Source organism: Coturnix japonica, chromosome Z, assembly GCF_054131305.1.
Source record: "Coturnix japonica strain WE chromosome Z, WE-NBRP24, whole genome shotgun sequence".
NCBI classification, from domain to species: Eukaryota; Metazoa; Chordata; class Aves; order Galliformes; family Phasianidae; genus Coturnix; species Coturnix japonica.
Genome location: NC_140702.1, coordinates 48,988,340 through 49,005,607, shown reverse-complemented (window position 1 = coordinate 49,005,607; position 17,268 = coordinate 48,988,340). Strand labels below are relative to the sequence as shown.

Genomic DNA, 17,268 nt, shown 5'->3' with positions numbered 1-17,268 from the left:
GACGAGGAGAAGGATGAGGAACTCAGCAACTTTTTTTGCCTCGCTCTTCTCTGATAACTGCTCACCACACAGCCCTCAAACTTTGGGTTTGGTAGGAGGGGGTTTCGGAATCTACATCCTCACTGTAAGCAAAGATGAGGTTCATGAGCACCTGAGGAATCTGAACATCCACAAGTCTATGAGTCCCAAGGAGATGCATCCCAGCCTCCTTGTCCTATAGCTTTCCAAATTGCATCTGCAGCCCGTTGTTATATTGTTGTAGTATATTCTGGCTACAGTATTGCCAGCTGTAGCAAACAATCCATTGGCTTTGAACGATGCCATCAGCCTGCAGACCCTTGCAGCACAATGCTTAACCTCTCTCTTAGTGAGGATATGCAGGAGGGGTCCGCTAATTGCCTGTTCTTCAGCAAATGTGCTCTACCCCATCCTGCCCTCGGTTGTGTTCACCACTCCAATGACCAGCGATTTCTTTATCCCAGGTCAGTCCAGCTGACCCGCTCCTGCTGAGGTCTCTCTCTGCGTCGCTGTGCTGGTCCCGATATCACATTGGTGTCACTGTTTACTGGGAGAAACGGACTCAGCCACTCCAGGATTGAATAGCAGAGACACTTTATTGGAAAAAGAGTAATTCTCATAACCATAATTCCTCTGATTGGTTGCAGCAATAAAGCTGTAAAGCCCTTCTACCACTGATTGCTTAGCATACAGTGAGCATGTGGTGTTCGAGCACACAAGCTTTCTCTCATTAACTGGCTACAGGCAGTTTCTTTTCTGGTCATGCTTCACAACTTCTGTGTGTTGTGCTTCCACAGCTGATACTTCCCCAAGCTGAGAACAGTCCTGGTAACAGGATGGCAGCCAGCACGAGGTGAGTGCAGGCATGGGGTGGGCACGAGGAGGCAGAGAACCCATGCTCAGGCTCCGCCCCGCAGCGTGTCACAATTCCGAGGGCGGGTGGGCAGCATTGTGGTGTCATCGTGCTCAAGCTGTGAGTTCAGAGAGGTGACCCGCCTCTGCCATTGCGGTCGTGACCAGCGTTTAGCGATGGTTGACAGCAGCTCTCTCGTTGTCCTTATAACCCTTGCCCTTCTCTACGGCCTCATGTTTCTTGTGGCCGGAGTTATCCTGCTCACTGTAGCCCGAAACCTGCAGGTAGGGGATATTTTGAGGGTGGGGATGACTTGCATCTGGGGGATTTGGGGCTGGGGGAGTCGGGAGCAGTTTTTCGAGACCACCCAGGAGCATGACTCAGGAGCCATGTCCGTGTGTCCGCAGGCCAGCAGACGACGCTTGCGGTTGAGGAAATGGTGGCAGCGAGCAGCAGCACTGAAGCCAGGTAGGTCCTGTAAGGGCCAGCCCATGCCCCAGGCCTGCCCAGGAGCATCCATCTCCAGGCTGGGCTGAGCCTCTGGGAGCAGCTAAGCCCTGTTCATCGTTCACATGTATCAGCACCGATGTTCCTTCTAAATTTTAATAGTTTAATTTAAAAAGGATGTGCCTGGCTCAGAGCATCTCTGGAGCTCCTGTTGCCCTGTGGCTCAGTGACCTTCCCTGTTTTACAGGTGCCAAGAAACACTGCAAGCCATGGAGCCGCTGCAGTAAGTCTGACCAGGAGCTCCGGCAGCTGCTGCTGTCGGAGCTGCCTGAGCTCAGGCCTGTGATGGGCCCTGACTTCCTGCAGGCAGCCTGGAAGGATCTGGAGGAGCTGGTGGAGCGGAACAGCCTGCCATGTCACTGCTGCACTTCAGCTGAGATCCAAAGCTGCACTGGAAAAGGCAACATCGACTCCTTGAAAGTAGCCAGCAGAGCACAGGCAAAGCTGTTGCCAGTCTGCCCCACTGGATGCCTGTGGTGCGCTGATACCTACAGAGCCCTCACGGTCCATATGGCCCGGAAAAGCCTGGAAGTGCGCATGGCCGCCCTGCCCAAATTGCTCTTGATCTCCCATCAGCTGGCACGGGAAAGACAATGCAGCCATGTCCTGCCCAAGCCCATCAAGCCAGGGCAGACCCAGGCCAAGGGCAAATGCACTGCAGGCAGCGTTCTCAAGAAGAAACAGAAGAGTGACCGTGGTGTACCCAGCCCTGGAGATTTCCCCATACTGATGCCATGCGCCCCCTATATTCTGTTGCCCTGGGACGTGGGTCAAGCCAGGAAGACCATCCAGCAGAAGGCTCAGACTCACAGCCAGGGCCAGGCTCAGGCACAGCAGCATCCCCAGAAGCAGTGCTGCCCCCAGGAGTCGGCAGAGATTGCTTTGCCTCCGAGCCACGCAGCAGACAAGGAGCAAGAGCATCCCACAGCTACCGTAGCGCTTCCTGGCTCAGACAACACATCAAAGATAAAGGATGCCAGCTGTCAGACAGACTGTGCAGGCTTTTGCGTGACTGACATCAAATCCAGGAGCCAGTGCGTCAGCAAAGCGCATGCTGTCATCTCAAAGCTGCAGCTCGGTCCGAAGACCTTTGGGAAGCTCTCCATGCACGTGGCCAGAAAATGCCTGGAGATAAAGCTTCGCTGCTTACCTGAGTTAGTGCGGAAGTCCATGTGGCGGCAGCGTTGGATGTCCCGCACCCGCCCAGCTGGCACCATGGCATCAAAATCCCAGCTGGTTAACGGATACTTCCCCATCCGTCGGTCTCGATTCCTGAATGAGAAGCGCGAGACCCTGGAGCTGCACATCCGCTCCCTGAAGTTGAAGCGCTGTGAGAACCTCCTTATCTCAGGCAGTCCATCGAAGCCCGCAGTGTCCCAGGAGGAAGAATCTACCAGCTCGTATGTGTCTGCAACATCCGTGGCATCTTGGGCTGAGGTAGGCCCCAAAGGACAAAAGCAGCGGGCCCAGTCGAAGAAGTCCCCTAGCAGAGGCAAAAGCAAGCGGAACGCCGAAGTGAAAGGCCCTGGCTTTCCAACTGCCAGACTAGTGTTCCGATACTGCCCTGCACTGTGGCCCGAGCAAATAGTACCTTGGTTTTAGGGAAGGCGTGCGTGACGAATGAAAAGCCACAGGACATTGCTTCTAAGCTCATTCACCTTAGCGACAAGTCGAAGAAGGACAATGCACCTTCTGCAAAAAAGACGTTTTTCTTTTCTAGATAAATAAGTGTGTCTCTTTATCTATTTCTAAATATGTATTTTTTTATCTATAAATAAATTTTTCTATTTTTCTAAATAAGTAAGTGCCTAAGAGCTTTCTCTACGGGGGCCCTCCTGGGGATTGAGGGGGGAGATGGGCTCAGCATGGAAGCTGTGCTGTTGCACAGGAGGACGTGCAGATGAGGATTGTAAAAAGTTTGTAAATGTTCGTTCGTTGTGTTGGTTGTAGAAAGTTTGTGAATGTTTGGGAAGGTGGATGTTGCTGAGGGGCGCTGTGCGGGAGCGGGGTCGAGCGGGCTGCCGGGTTTTGTAAGCGCCCCTGCGGCTCCTGCTTGCCCCGCTCCTGTTTACGCCGCTTCCCCCCCTCCCCCCCGCCCCGGACTGGTCTAATTCATGACAAGGAGAAGCCCCGGCAAGTTGGCTGGAGCTTCTCCTCCCCTGTGGCCGTGCCCTGGGTGCAGCTTGGGGCTCTGTGACCCATCTGAAGGCACAGCACCAAGTCCTGACACTGCAAGGGGACTGCAGGCTCCCACAGCACCAGGAACAGGCCGTCAGCTGAAACCAGGACACCAGCAGAGGCGAACTGATTCACCGTGTCATAACTATTAGGTAGCTTGAAGAAACTTCCACAAACCAGGAACTAATGCAAGGTGAAAAGAACGACTTCATGATAATGTTACTGTTAAGAATTAAAGAATCACAGAATATCCTGCACTGGAAGGGACTGACACCCTGCTCCACACAGGAGCATCCCAGAATTGAAATCCTGGGCTGAGAGCACGGTCCAGACCCCCTTCCCTCCACTCTTTGCTTTTCTTTTCGGTGCCTTAAATGGGCATGGGGGGAGGGGACAGCACCGGATGGGAGGTACCTTTCAGCCTCCCACAGCCCGCCGGTGAGATTGGGACTTAGTTTTTTTCTCTTTGTTGAAACTCTCTCGTCGTTGTTTAGTGTCATTGGGTTCATTAAACTGCCGCTCGTTCTCAGAACGTTCTTTTTTTTTTTTTCATTTTTCCTTCCTAGATCCAATGGCAATCTCCCTTCCCTTCCCCTCCCTCCGAGCGCACGTAGCCGGGCCAGGCCTGGCCGCCGCACCGTGCAGTTAGAGAGGGGAGGTACTTTTGTTCCTTCCCTGCCCGGGTTTGTTCCCGCAGTCACGGAGTGAGCTCTAGAGAGAACTCCGCGACATCTACGAAGAGCAGCCTCTGCAAAACCAAAGTGCTTGAGCAGCGCTGTGTGCTGGGTATGTGCTTGGCACCTGTCTCAGTGACAAATTTGCACGTTTTCCCCTGCAGGAAGCAGAGATGCTGTTCCGGAGGCAAATCACAGTGATCTGATGACCTCTGCACCCTCCCCAGCATCTCCTACATGAAATCACCTTTCCAAAGCACCGTTTCCTCCACTGCTCTTTACTTACTGTTTTTTTACAGGTCTCCTTAAACCCCCGAATAAACACAGTACCTCTGGATCTTATCTCCTGTCATGCTGAGTTTTCAGGAATTAGACCTGGGAGAAGTTGTACTGAGGGACGTGGTTTAGTGAGAACTGTTGGTGATGGGTGGATGGTTGGACTGGGCGATCCCATGGGTCTTTTCCAGTCCTGGTGATTCTGTGATTCCGTGATTCTGTGCTGGGGCAACAGGAGAAGCCAATGGGGAAAATCAAGGGAAATACCTAAAAGGAATTAAGGAGTTATCCTTTAAGGAAGTGAGAAGACCAGCTACCTAGCTGAAGAGCTTCTACAGCAGTGCACACAGCTTGGGAAACAAACTGGAGGAGCTGGAAGCTACTGTGCTCCTGTAAAACCACAATATAGTTGCTGTCACCAAAACCCGGTGGGATGATTATCTTGACTGGAGTGAACAGTGAAGCAGGAAACAGATGCTCTACTGGAATTCGGAAGAAAGGGGGGCTAGGAGGGGGATAGTTAAAGGTAGTTTACAGAAACAAGGAAGGGAAACTTAAAGGTAGATTATAGAAATAAGTAAAGGAAACTTAAAGGTAACAAGTAAAAGAAACGGGGGGCCTGGGAGAGCAGGGAGGATGCAGATAAGGAGTGAGACCTCACTGGACGACATCAGGCAAGGAGGAGAATAGATACTGTAAATACCAGAAGAGGAGTTGCATCCCCCAGATAAGAACAAGAGGGGGTCTGCATGCTAAAGAACTATTGAATATGTATCAGAATTCCAAGAACTATTGACTATGTATTAGAATTCCAAGAAATCATTGACTCTGTATTAGATGTACCTATATCTGTGTCACGATTTTACAATTCGGGGTGCAAGTTTGGTGGAGCTATCCCCCTTGCACCCGGCGCTGGAATAAACATACCTGCTTTATAACCCATCTCTGGATTATAGAGTTTTATTCCGCAAGTTAGGAGTGTGCCTATTGGTGGCTACAAGCTGTTCAGAAGGCACAGGTGAGGAATGAAGGAGTGGGGCATTGCTACCTACACAGGAAAGAACAGAATGTGAAGAGCTGTCCCTAAAGAAGTCATATGGGTGACAGTTAAGAGACCAAGGCAGGAAAGGGAGCCTTGTGAGCGGTGTCTACTATAGGCCACCTGATCAGTCAGAGCCTGTTGATAGGCTCAGGAAAGCCAAAACCCTGCTTGAATTGAACTCCACAAGGGATGCCATAAAGAACACGTAACTCTTCTACATGTACCTCAACCAGAAAAAGAAAATCCAGGAGGGCGTAACCCCCTTGTCAGTGACACACGCAGGCCTGTACAACAGACGAGGAGAAGGATGAGGAACTCAGCAACTTTTTTTGCCTCGCTCTTCTCTGATAACTGCTCACCACACAGCCCTCAAACTTTGGGTTTGGTAGGAGGGGGTTTCGGAATCTACATCCTCACTGTAAGCAAAGATGAGGTTCATGAGCACCTGAGGAATCTGAACATCCACAAGTCTATGAGTCCCAAGGAGATGCATCCCAGCCTCCTTGTCCTATAGCTTTCCAAATTGCATCTGCAGCCCGTTGTTATATTGTTGTAGTATATTCTGGCTACAGTATTGCCAGCTGTAGCAAACAATCCATTGGCTTTGAACGATGCCATCAGCCAGCAGACCCTTGCAGCACAATGCTTAACCTCTCTCTTAGTGAGGATATGCAGGAGGGGTCCGCTAATTGCCTGTTCTTCAGCAAATGTGCTCTACCCCATCCTGCCCTCGGTTGTGTTCACCACTCCAATGACCAGCGATTTCTTTATCCCAGGTCAGTCCAGCTGACCCGCTCCTGCTGAGGTCTCTCTCTGCGTCGCTGTGCTGGTCCCGATATCACATTGGTGTCACTGTTTACTGGGAGAAACGGACTCAGCCACTCCAGGATTGAATAGCAGAGACACTTTATTGGAAAAAGAGTATTCTCATAACCATAATTCCTCTGATTGGTTGCAGCAATAAAGCTGTAAAGCCCTTCTACCACTGATTGCTTAGCATACAGTGAGCATGTGGTGTTCGAGCACACAAGCTTTCTCTCATTAACTGGCTACAGGCAGTTTCTTTTCTGGTCATGCTTCACAACTTCTGTGTGTTGTGCTTCCACAGCTGATACTTCCCCAAGCCGAGAGCAGTCCTGGTAACAGGATGGCAGCCAGCACGAGGTGAGTGCAGGCATGGGGTGGGCACGAGGAGGCAGAGAACCCATGCTCAGGCTCCGCCCCGCAGCGTGTCACAATTCCGAGGGCGGGTGGGCAGCATTGTGGTGTCATCGTGCTCAAGCTGTGAGTTCAGAGAGGTGACCCGCCTCTGCCATTGCGGTCGTGACCAGCGTTTAGCGATGGTTGACAGCAGCTCTCTCGTTGTCCTTATAACCCTTGCCCTTCTCTACGGCCTCATGTTTCTTGTGGCCGGAGTTATCCTGCTCACTGTAGCCCGAAACCTGCAGGTAGGGGATATTTTGAGGGTGGGGATGACTTGCATCTGGGGGATTTGGGGCTGGGGGAGTCGGGAGCAGTTTTTCGAGACCACCCAGGAGCATGACTCAGGAGCCATGTCCGTGTGTCCGCAGGCCGGCAGACGACGCTTGCGGTTGAGGAAATGGTGGCAGCGAGCAGCAGCACTGAAGCCAGGTAGGTCCTGTGAGGGCCAGCCCATGCCCCAGGCCTGCCCAGGAGCATCCATCTCCAGGCTGGGCTGAGCCTCTGGGAGCAGCTAAGCCCTGTTCATCGTTCACATGTATCAGCACCAATGTTCCTTCTAAATTTTAATAGTTTAATTTAAAAAGGATGTGCCTGGCTCAGAGCATCTCTGGAGCTCCTGTTGCCCTGTGGCTCAGTGACCTTCCCTGTTTTACAGGTGCCAAGAAACACTGCAAGCCATGGAGGCGCTGCAGTAAGGCTGACCAGGAGCTCCAGCAGCTGCTGCTGTCGGAGCTGCCTGAGGTCAGGCCTGTGCTGGGCCCTGACTTCCTGCAGGCAGCCTGGAAGGATCTGGAGGAGCTGGTGGAGCGGAACAGCCTGCCATGTCACTGCTGCACTTCAGCTGAGATCCAAAGCTGCACTGGAAAAGGCAACATCGACTCCTTGAAAGTAGCCAGCAGAGCACAGACAAAGCTGTTGCCAGTCTGCCCCACTGGATGCCTGTGGTGCGCTGATACCTACAGAGCCCTCACGGTCCATATAGCCCGGAAAAGCCTGGAAGTGCGCATGGCCGCCCTGCCCAAATTGCTCTTGATCTCCCATCAGCTGGCACGGGAAAGACAATGCAGCCATGTCCTGCCCAAGCCCATCAAGCCAGGGCAGACCCAGGCCAAGGGCAAATGCACTGCAGGCAGCGTTCTCAAGAAGAAACAGAAGAGTGACCGTGGTGTACCCAGCCCTGGAGATTTCCCCATACTGATGCCATGCGCCCCCTATATTCTGTTGCCCTGGGACGTGGGTCAAGCCAGGAAGACCATCCAGCAGAAGGCTCAGACTCACAGCCAGGGCCAGGCTCAGGCACAGCAGCATCCCCAGAAGCAGTGCTGCCCCCAGGAGTCGGCAGAGATTGCTTTGCCTCCGAGCCACGCAGCAGACAAGGAGCAAGAGCATCCCACAGCTACCGTAGCGCTTCCTGGCTCAGACAACACATCAAAGATAAAGGATGCCAGCTGTCAGACAGACTGTGCAGGCTTTTGCGTGACTGACATCAAATCCAGGAGCCAGTGCGTCAGCAAAGCGCATGCTGTCATCTCAAAGCTGCAGCTCGGTCCGAAGACCTTTGGGAAGCTCTCCATGCACGTGGCCAGAAAATGCCTGGAGATAAAGCTTCGCTGCTTACCTGAGTTAGTGCGGAAGTCCATGTGGCGGCAGCGTTGGATGTCCCGCACCCGCCCAGCTGGCACCATGGCATCAAAATCCCAGCTGGTTAACGGATACTTCCCCATCCGTCGGTCTCGATTCCTGAATGAGAAGCGCGAGACCCTGGAGCTGCACATCCGCTCCCTGAAGTTGAAGCGCTGTGAGAACCTCCTTATCTCAGCCAGTCCATCGAAGCCCGCAGTGTCCCAGGAGGAAGAATCTACCAGCTCGTATGTGTCTGCAACATCCGTGGCATCTTGGGCTGAGGTAGGCCCCAAAGGACAAAAGCAGCGGGCCCAGTCGAAGAAGTCCCCTAGCAGAGGCAAAAGCAAGCGGAACGCCGAAGTGAAAGGCCCTGGCTTTCCAACTGCCAGACTAGTGTTCCGATACTGCCCTGCACTGTGGCCCGAGCAAATAGTACCTTGGTTTTAGGGAAGGCGTGCGTGACGAATGAAAAGCCACAGGACATTGCTTCTAAGCTCATTCACCTTAGCGACAAGTCGAAGAAGGACAATGCACCTTCTGCAAAAAAGACGTTTTTTTTTTCTTTTCTAGATAAATAAGTGTGTCTCTTTATCTATTTCTAAATATGTATTTTTTTATCTATAAATAAATTTTTCTATTTTTCTAAAGTAAGTGCCTAAGAGCTTTCTCTACGGGGGCCCTCCTGGGGATTGAGGGGGGAGATGGGCTCAGGATGGAAGCTGTGCTGTTGCACAGGAGGACGTGCAGATGAGGATTGTAAAAAGTTTGTAAATGTTCGTTCGTTGTGTTGGTTGTAGAAAGTTTGTGAATGTTTGGGAAGGTGGATGTTGCTGAGGGGCGCTGTGCGGGAGCGGGGTCGAGCGGGCTGCCGGGTTTTGTAAGCGCCCCTGCGGCTCCTGCTTGCGCCGCTCCTGTTGACGCCGCTTCCCCCCCTCCCCCCCGCCCCGGACTGGTCTAATTCATGACAAGGAGAAGCCCCGGCAAGTTGGCTGGAGCTTCTCCTCCCCTGTGGCCGTGCCCTGGGTGCAGCTTGGGGCTCTGTGACCCATCTGGAGGCACAGCACCAAGTCCTGACACTGCAAGGGGACTGCAGGCTCCCACAGCACCAGGAACAGGCCGTCAGCTGAAACCAGGACACCAGCAGAGGCGAACTGATTCACCGTGTCATAAGTATTAGGTAGCTTGAAGAAACTTCCACAAACCAGGAACTAATGCAAGGTGAAAAGAACGACTTCATGATAATGTTACTGTTAAGAATTAAAGAATCACAGAATATCCTGCACTGGAAGGGACTGACACCCTGCTCCACACAGGAGCATCCCAGAATTGAAATCCTGGGCTGAGAGCATGGTCCAGACCCCCTTCCCTCCACTCTTTGCTTTTCTTTTCGGTGCCTTAAATGGGCATGGGGGGAGGGGACAGCACCGGATGGGAGGTACCTTTCAGCCTCCCACAGCCCGCCGGTGAGATTGGGACTTAGTTTTTTTCTCTTTGTTGAAACTCTCTCGTCGTTGTTTAGTGTCATTGGGTTCATTAAACTGCCGCTCGTTCTCAGAACGTTCTTTTTTTTTTTTTCATTTTTCCTTCCTAGATCCAATGGCAATCTCCCTTCCCTTCCCCTCCCTCCGAGCGCACGTAGCCGGGCCAGGCCTGGCCGCCGCACCGTGCAGTTAGAGAGGGGAGGTACTTTTGTTCCTTCCCTGCCCGGGTTTGTTCCCGCTGTCACGGAGTGAGCTCTAGAGAGAACTCCGCGACATCTACGAAGAGCAGCCTCTGCAAAACCAAAGTGCTTGAGCAGCGCTGTGTGCTGGGTATGTGCTTGGCACCTGTCTCAGTGACAAATTTGCACGTTTTCCCCTGCAGGAAGCAGAGATGCTGTTCCGGAGGCAAATCACAGTGATCTGATGACCTCTGCACCCTCCCCAGCATCTCCTACATGAAATCACCTTTCCAAAGCACCGTTTCCTCCACTGCTCTTTACTTACTGTTTTTTTACAGGTCTCCTTAAACCCCCGAATAAACACAGTACCTCTGGATCTTATCTCCTGTCATGCTGAGTTTTCAGGAATTAGACCTGGGAGAAGTTGTACTGAGGGACGTGGTTTAGTGAGAACTGTTGGTGATGGGTGGATGGTTGGACTGGGCGATCCCATGGGTCTTTTCCAGTCCTGGTGATTCTGTGATTCCGTGATTCTGTGCTGGGGCAACAGGAGAAGCCAATGGGGAAAATCAAGGGAAATACCTAAAAGGAATTAAGGAGTTATCCTTTAAGGAAGTGAGAAGACCAGCTACCCAGCTGAAGAGCTTCTACACCAGTGCACACAGCTTGGGAAACAAACTGGAGGAGCTGGAAGCTACTGTGCTCCTGTAAAACCACAATATAGTTGCTGTCACCAAAACCCGGTGGGATGATTATCTTGACTGGAGTGAACAGTGAAGCAGGAAACAGATGCTCTACTGGAATTCGGAAGAAAGGGGGGCTAGGAGGGGGATAGTTAAAGGTAGTTTACAGAAACAAGGAAGGGAAACTTAAAGGTAGATTATAGAAATAAGTAAAGGAAACTTAAAGGTAACAAGTAAAAGAAACGGGGGGCCTGGGAGAGCAGGGAGGATGCAGATAAGGAGTGAGACCTCACTGGACGACATCAGGCAAGGAGGAGAATAGATACTGTAAATACCAGAAGAGGAGTTGCATCCCCCAGATAAGAACAAGAGGGGGTCTGCATGCTAAAGAACTATTGAATATGTATCAGAATTCCAAGAACTATTGACTATGTATTAGAATTCCAAGAAATCATTGACTCTGTATTAGATGTACCTATATCTGTGTCACGATTTTACAATTCGGGGTGCAAGTTTGGTGGAGCTATCCCCCTTGCACCCGGCGCTGGAATAAACATACCTGCTTTATAACCCATCTCTGGATTATAGAGTTTTATTCCGCAAGTTAGGAGTGTGCCTATTGGTGGCTACAAGCTGTTCAGAAGGCACAGGTGAGGAATGAAGGAGTGGGGCATTGCTACCTACACAGGAAAGAACAGAATGTGAAGAGCTGTCCCTAAAGAAGTCATATGGGTGACAGTTAAGAGACCAAGGCAGGAAAGGGAGCCTTGTGAGCGGTGTCTACTATAGGCCACCTGATCAGTCAGAGCCTGTTGATAGGCTCAGGAAAGCCAAAACCCTGCTTGAATTGAACTCCACAAGGGATGCCATAAAGAACACGTAACTCTTCTACATGTACCTCAACCAGAAAAAGAAAATCCAGGAGGGCGTAACCCCCTTGTCAGTGACACACGCAGGCCTGTACAACAGACGAGGAGAAGGATGAGGAACTCAGCAACTTTTTTTGCCTCGCTCTTCTCTGATAACTGCTCACCACACAGCCCTCAAACTTTGGGTTTGGTAGGAGGGGGTTTCGGAATCTACATCCTCACTGTAAGCAAAGATGAGGTTCATGAGCACCTGAGGAATCTGAACATCCACAAGTCTATGAGTCCCAAGGAGATGCATCCCAGCCTCCTTGTCCTATAGCTTTCCAAATTGCATCTGCAGCCCGTTGTTATATTGTTGTAGTATATTCTGGCTACAGTATTGCCAGCTGTAGCAAACAATCCATTGGCTTTGAACGATGCCATCAGCCAGCAGACCCTTGCAGCACAATGCTTAACCTCTCTCTTAGTGAGGATATGCAGGAGGGGTCCGCTAATTGCCTGTTCTTCAGCAAATGTGCTCTACCCCATCCTGCCCTCGGTTGTGTTCACCACTCCAATGACCAGCGATTTCTTTATCCCAGGTCAGTCCAGCTGACCCGCTCCTGCTGAGGTCTCTCTCTGCGTCGCTGTGCTGGTCCCGATATCACATTGGTGTCACTGTTTACTGGGAGAAACGGACTCAGCCACTCCAGGATTGAATAGCAGAGACACTTTATTGGAAAAAGAGTATTCTCATAACCATAATTCCTCTGATTGGTTGCAGCAATAAAGCTGTAAAGCCCTTCTACCACTGATTGCTTAGCATACAGTGAGCATGTGGTGTTCGAGCACACAAGCTTTCTCTCATTAACTGGCTACAGGCAGTTTCTTTTCTGGTCATGCTTCACAACTTCTGTGTGTTGTGCTTCCACAGCTGATACTTCCCCAAGCCGAGAGCAGTCCTGGTAACAGGATGGCAGCCAGCACGAGGTGAGTGCAGGCATGGGGTGGGCACGAGGAGGCAGAGAACCCATGCTCAGGCTCCGCCCCGCAGCGTGTCACAATTCCGAGGGCGGGTGGGCAGCATTGTGGTGTCATCGTGCTCAAGCTGTGAGTTCAGAGAGGTGACCCGCCTCTGCCATTGCGGTCGTGACCAGCGTTTAGCGATGGTTGACAGCAGCTCTCTCGTTGTCCTTATAACCCTTGCCCTTCTCTACGGCCTCATGTTTCTTGTGGCCGGAGTTATCCTGCTCACTGTAGCCCGAAACCTGCAGGTAGGGGATATTTTGAGGGTGGGGATGACTTGCATCTGGGGGATTTGGGGCTGGGGGAGTCGGGAGCAGTTTTTCGAGACCACCCAGGAGCATGACTCAGGAGCCATGTCCGTGTGTCCGCAGGCCGGCAGACGACGCTTGCGGTTGAGGAAATGGTGGCAGCGAGCAGCAGCACTGAAGCCAGGTAGGTCCTGTGAGGGCCAGCCCATGCCCCAGGCCTGCCCAGGAGCATCCATCTCCAGGCTGGGCTGAGCCTCTGGGAGCAGCTAAGCCCTGTTCATCGTTCACATGTATCAGCACCAATGTTCCTTCTAAATTTTAATAGTTTAATTTAAAAAGGATGTGCCTGGCTCAGAGCATCTCTGGAGCTCCTGTTGCCCTGTGGCTCAGTGACCTTCCCTGTTTTACAGGTGCCAAGAAACACTGCAAGCCATGGAGGCGCTGCAGTAAGGCTGACCAGGAGCTCCAGCAGCTGCTGCTGTCGGAGCTGCCTGAGGTCAGGCCTGTGCTGGGCCCTGACTTCCTGCAGGCAGCCTGGAAGGATCTGGAGGAGCTGGTGGAGCGGAACAGCCTGCCATGTCACTGCTGCACTTCAGCTGAGATCCAAAGCTGCACTGGAAAAGGCAACATCGACTCCTTGAAAGTAGCCAGCAGAGCACAGACAAAGCTGTTGCCAGTCTGCCCCACTGGATGCCTGTGGTGCGCTGATACCTACAGAGCCCTCACGGTCCATATAGCCCGGAAAAGCCTGGAAGTGCGCATGGCCGCCCTGCCCAAATTGCTCTTGATCTCCCATCAGCTGGCACGGGAAAGACAATGCAGCCATGTCCTGCCCAAGCCCATCAAGCCAGGGCAGACCCAGGCCAAGGGCAAATGCACTGCAGGCAGCGTTCTCAAGAAGAAACAGAAGAGTGACCGTGGTGTACCCAGCCCTGGAGATTTCCCCATACTGATGCCATGCGCCCCCTATATTCTGTTGCCCTGGGACGTGGGTCAAGCCAGGAAGACCATCCAGCAGAAGGCTCAGACTCACAGCCAGGGCCAGGCTCAGGCACAGCAGCATCCCCAGAAGCAGTGCTGCCCCCAGGAGTCGGCAGAGATTGCTTTGCCTCCGAGCCACGCAGCAGACAAGGAGCAAGAGCATCCCACAGCTACCGTAGCGCTTCCTGGCTCAGACAACACATCAAAGATAAAGGATGCCAGCTGTCAGACAGACTGTGCAGGCTTTTGCGTGACTGACATCAAATCCAGGAGCCAGTGCGTCAGCAAAGCGCATGCTGTCATCTCAAAGCTGCAGCTCGGTCCGAAGACCTTTGGGAAGCTCTCCATGCACGTGGCCAGAAAATGCCTGGAGATAAAGCTTCGCTGCTTACCTGAGTTAGTGCGGAAGTCCATGTGGCGGCAGCGTTGGATGTCCCGCACCCGCCCAGCTGGCACCATGGCATCAAAATCCCAGCTGGTTAACGGATACTTCCCCATCCGTCGGTCTCGATTCCTGAATGAGAAGCGCGAGACCCTGGAGCTGCACATCCGCTCCCTGAAGTTGAAGCGCTGTGAGAACCTCCTTATCTCAGCCAGTCCATCGAAGCCCGCAGTGTCCCAGGAGGAAGAATCTACCAGCTCGTATGTGTCTGCAACATCCGTGGCATCTTGGGCTGAGGTAGGCCCCAAAGGACAAAAGCAGCGGGCCCAGTCGAAGAAGTCCCCTAGCAGAGGCAAAAGCAAGCGGAACGCCGAAGTGAAAGGCCCTGGCTTTCCAACTGCCAGACTAGTGTTCCGATACTGCCCTGCACTGTGGCCCGAGCAAATAGTACCTTGGTTTTAGGGAAGGCGTGCGTGACGAATGAAAAGCCACAGGACATTGCTTCTAAGCTCATTCACCTTAGCGACAAGTCGAAGAAGGACAATGCACCTTCTGCAAAAAAGACGTTTTTTTTTTCTTTTCTAGATAAATAAGTGTGTCTCTTTATCTATTTCTAAATATGTATTTTTTTATCTATAAATAAATTTTTCTATTTTTCTAAAGTAAGTGCCTAAGAGCTTTCTCTACGGGGGCCCTCCTGGGGATTGAGGGGGGAGATGGGCTCAGGATGGAAGCTGTGCTGTTGCACAGGAGGACGTGCAGATGAGGATTGTAAAAAGTTTGTAAATGTTCGTTCGTTGTGTTGGTTGTAGAAAGTTTGTGAATGTTTGGGAAGGTGGATGTTGCTGAGGGGCGCTGTGCGGGAGCGGGGTCGAGCGGGCTGCCGGGTTTTGTAAGCGCCCCTGCGGCTCCTGCTTGCGCCGCTCCTGTTGACGCCGCTTCCCCCCCTCCCCCCCGCCCCGGACTGGTCTAATTCATGACAAGGAGAAGCCCCGGCAAGTTGGCTGGAGCTTCTCCTCCCCTGTGGCCGTGCCCTGGGTGCAGCTTGGGGCTCTGTGACCCATCTGGAGGCACAGCACCAAGTCCTGACACTGCAAGGGGACTGCAGGCTCCCACAGCACCAGGAACAGGCCGTCAGCTGAAACCAGGACACCAGCAGAGGCGAACTGATTCACCGTGTCATAACTATTAGGTAGCTTGAAGAAACTTCCACAAACCAGGAACTAATGCAAGGTGAAAAGAACGACTTCATGATAATGTTACTGTTAAGAATTAAAGAATCACAGAATATCCTGCACTGGAAGGGACTGACACCCTGCTCCACACAGGAGCATCCCAGAATTGAAATCCTGGGCTGAGAGCATGGTCCAGACCCCCTTCCCTCCACTCTTTGCTTTTCTTTTCGGTGCCTTAAATGGGCATGGGGGGAGGGGACAGCACCGGATGGGAGGTACCTTTCAGCCTCCCACAGCCCGCCGGTGAGATTGGGACTTAGTTTTTTTCTCTTTGTTGAAACTCTCTCGTCGTTGTTTAGTGTCATTGGGTTCATTAAACTGCCGCTCGTTCTCAGAACGTTCTTTTTTTTTTTTTCATTTTTCCTTCCTAGATCCAATGGCAATCTCCCTTCCCTTCCCCTCCCTCCGAGCGCACGTAGCCGGGCCAGGCCTGGCCGCCGCACCGTGCAGTTAGAGAGGGGAGGTACTTTTGTTCCTTCCCTGCCCGGGTTTGTTCCCGCTGTCACGGAGTGAGCTCTAGAGAGAACTCCGCGACATCTACGAAGAGCAGCCTCTGCAAAACCAAAGTGCTTGAGCAGCGCTGTGTGCTGGGTATGTGCTTGGCACCTGTCTCAGTGACAAATTTGCACGTTTTCCCCTGCAGGAAGCAGAGATGCTGTTCCGGAGGCAAATCACAGTGATCTGATGACCTCTGCACCCTCCCCAGCATCTCCTACATGAAATCACCTTTCCAAAGCACCGTTTCCTCCACTGCTCTTTACTTACTGTTTTTTTACAGGTCTCCTTAAACCCCCGAATAAACACAGTACCTCTGGATCTTATCTCCTGTCATGCTGAGTTTTCAGGAATTAGACCCGGGAGAAGTTGTACTGAGGGACGTGGTTTAGTGAGAACTGTTGGTGATGGGTGGATGGTTGGACTGGGCGATCCCATGGGTCTTTTCCAGTCCTGGTGATTCTGTGATTCCGTGATTCTGTGCTGGGGCAACAGGAGAAGCCAATGGGGAAAATCAAGGGAAATACCTAAAAGGAATTAAGGAGTTATCCTTTAAGGAAGTGAGAAGACCAGCTACCCAGCTGAAGAGCTTCTACACCAGTGCACACAGCTTGGGAAACAAACTGGAGGAGCTGGAAGCTACTGTGCTCCTGTAAAACCACAATATAGTTGCTGTCACCAAAACCCGGTGGGATGATTATCTTGACTGGAGTGAACAGTGAAGCAGGAAACAGATGCTCTACTGGAATTCGGAAGAAAGGGGGGCTAGGAGGGGGATAGTTAAAGGTAGTTTACAGAAACAAGGAAGGGAAACTTAAAGGTAGATTATAGAAATAAGTAAAGGAAACTTAAAGGTAACAAGTAAAAGAAACGGGGGGCCTGGGAGAGCAGGGAGGATGCAGATAAGGAGTGAGACCTCACTGGACGACATCAGGCAAGGAGGAGAATAGATACTGTAAATACCAGAAGAGGAGTTGCATCCCCCAGATAAGAACAAGAGGGGGTCTGCATGCTAAAGAACTATTGAATATGTATCAGAATTCCAAGAACTATTGACTATGTATTAGAATTCCAAGAAATCATTGACTCTGTATTAGATGTACCTATATCTGTGTCACGATTTTACAATTCGGGGTGCAAGTTTGGTGGAGCTATCCCCCTTGCACCCGGCGCTGGAATAAACATACCTGCTTTATAACCCATCTCTGGATTATAGAGTTTTATTCCGCAAGTTAGGAGTGTGCCTATTGGTGGCTACAAGCTGTTCAGAAGGCACAGGTGAGGAAGGAAGGAGTGGGGCATTGCTACCTACACAGGAAAGAACAGAATGTGAAGA

At 51.8% G+C, this 17,268-nt stretch overlaps 3 protein-coding genes across 3 annotated transcripts; all 3 read left to right on the top strand.

Annotated features, from left to right (window-relative positions):
* Nucleotides 1-1,472: 1,472 nt before the first annotated feature.
* LOC146753988 (uncharacterized) lies at nucleotides 1,473-3,178 on the top strand. The gene has a single exon (XM_085530747.1). The coding sequence runs from the start codon at nucleotides 1,496-1,498 to the stop codon at nucleotides 2,978-2,980; it is 1,485 nt and encodes a 494-aa protein (XP_085386873.1). The 5' UTR covers nucleotides 1,473-1,495; the 3' UTR covers nucleotides 2,981-3,178.
* A 4,250-nt stretch (nucleotides 3,179-7,428) lies between these two features.
* LOC146753987 (uncharacterized) lies at nucleotides 7,429-9,011 on the top strand. Its single transcript, XM_085530074.1, has 2 exons — nucleotides 7,429-7,442; nucleotides 7,498-9,011. The coding sequence occupies exons 1-2, from the start codon at nucleotides 7,429-7,431 to the stop codon at nucleotides 8,819-8,821; spliced, it is 1,338 nt and encodes a 445-aa protein (XP_085386200.1). The 3' UTR covers nucleotides 8,822-9,011.
* Nucleotides 9,012-13,271: 4,260 nt separating this feature from the next.
* On the top strand, nucleotides 13,272-14,854 carry LOC146753986 (uncharacterized). Its single transcript, XM_085530072.1, has 2 exons — nucleotides 13,272-13,285; nucleotides 13,341-14,854. Exons 1-2 carry the CDS (start codon nucleotides 13,272-13,274, stop codon nucleotides 14,662-14,664), a joined length of 1,338 nt encoding a protein of 445 aa, XP_085386198.1. The 3' UTR covers nucleotides 14,665-14,854.
* The last annotated feature ends 2,414 nt before the right edge of the window (nucleotides 14,855-17,268 follow it).

Bases quoted from the DNA above. Each gene is read 5' to 3' on its own strand.
- LOC146753988 (XM_085530747.1), top strand. From the start codon at position 1,496: ATGTGCCTGGCTCAGAGCATCTCTGGAGCTCCTGTTGCCCTGTGGCTC.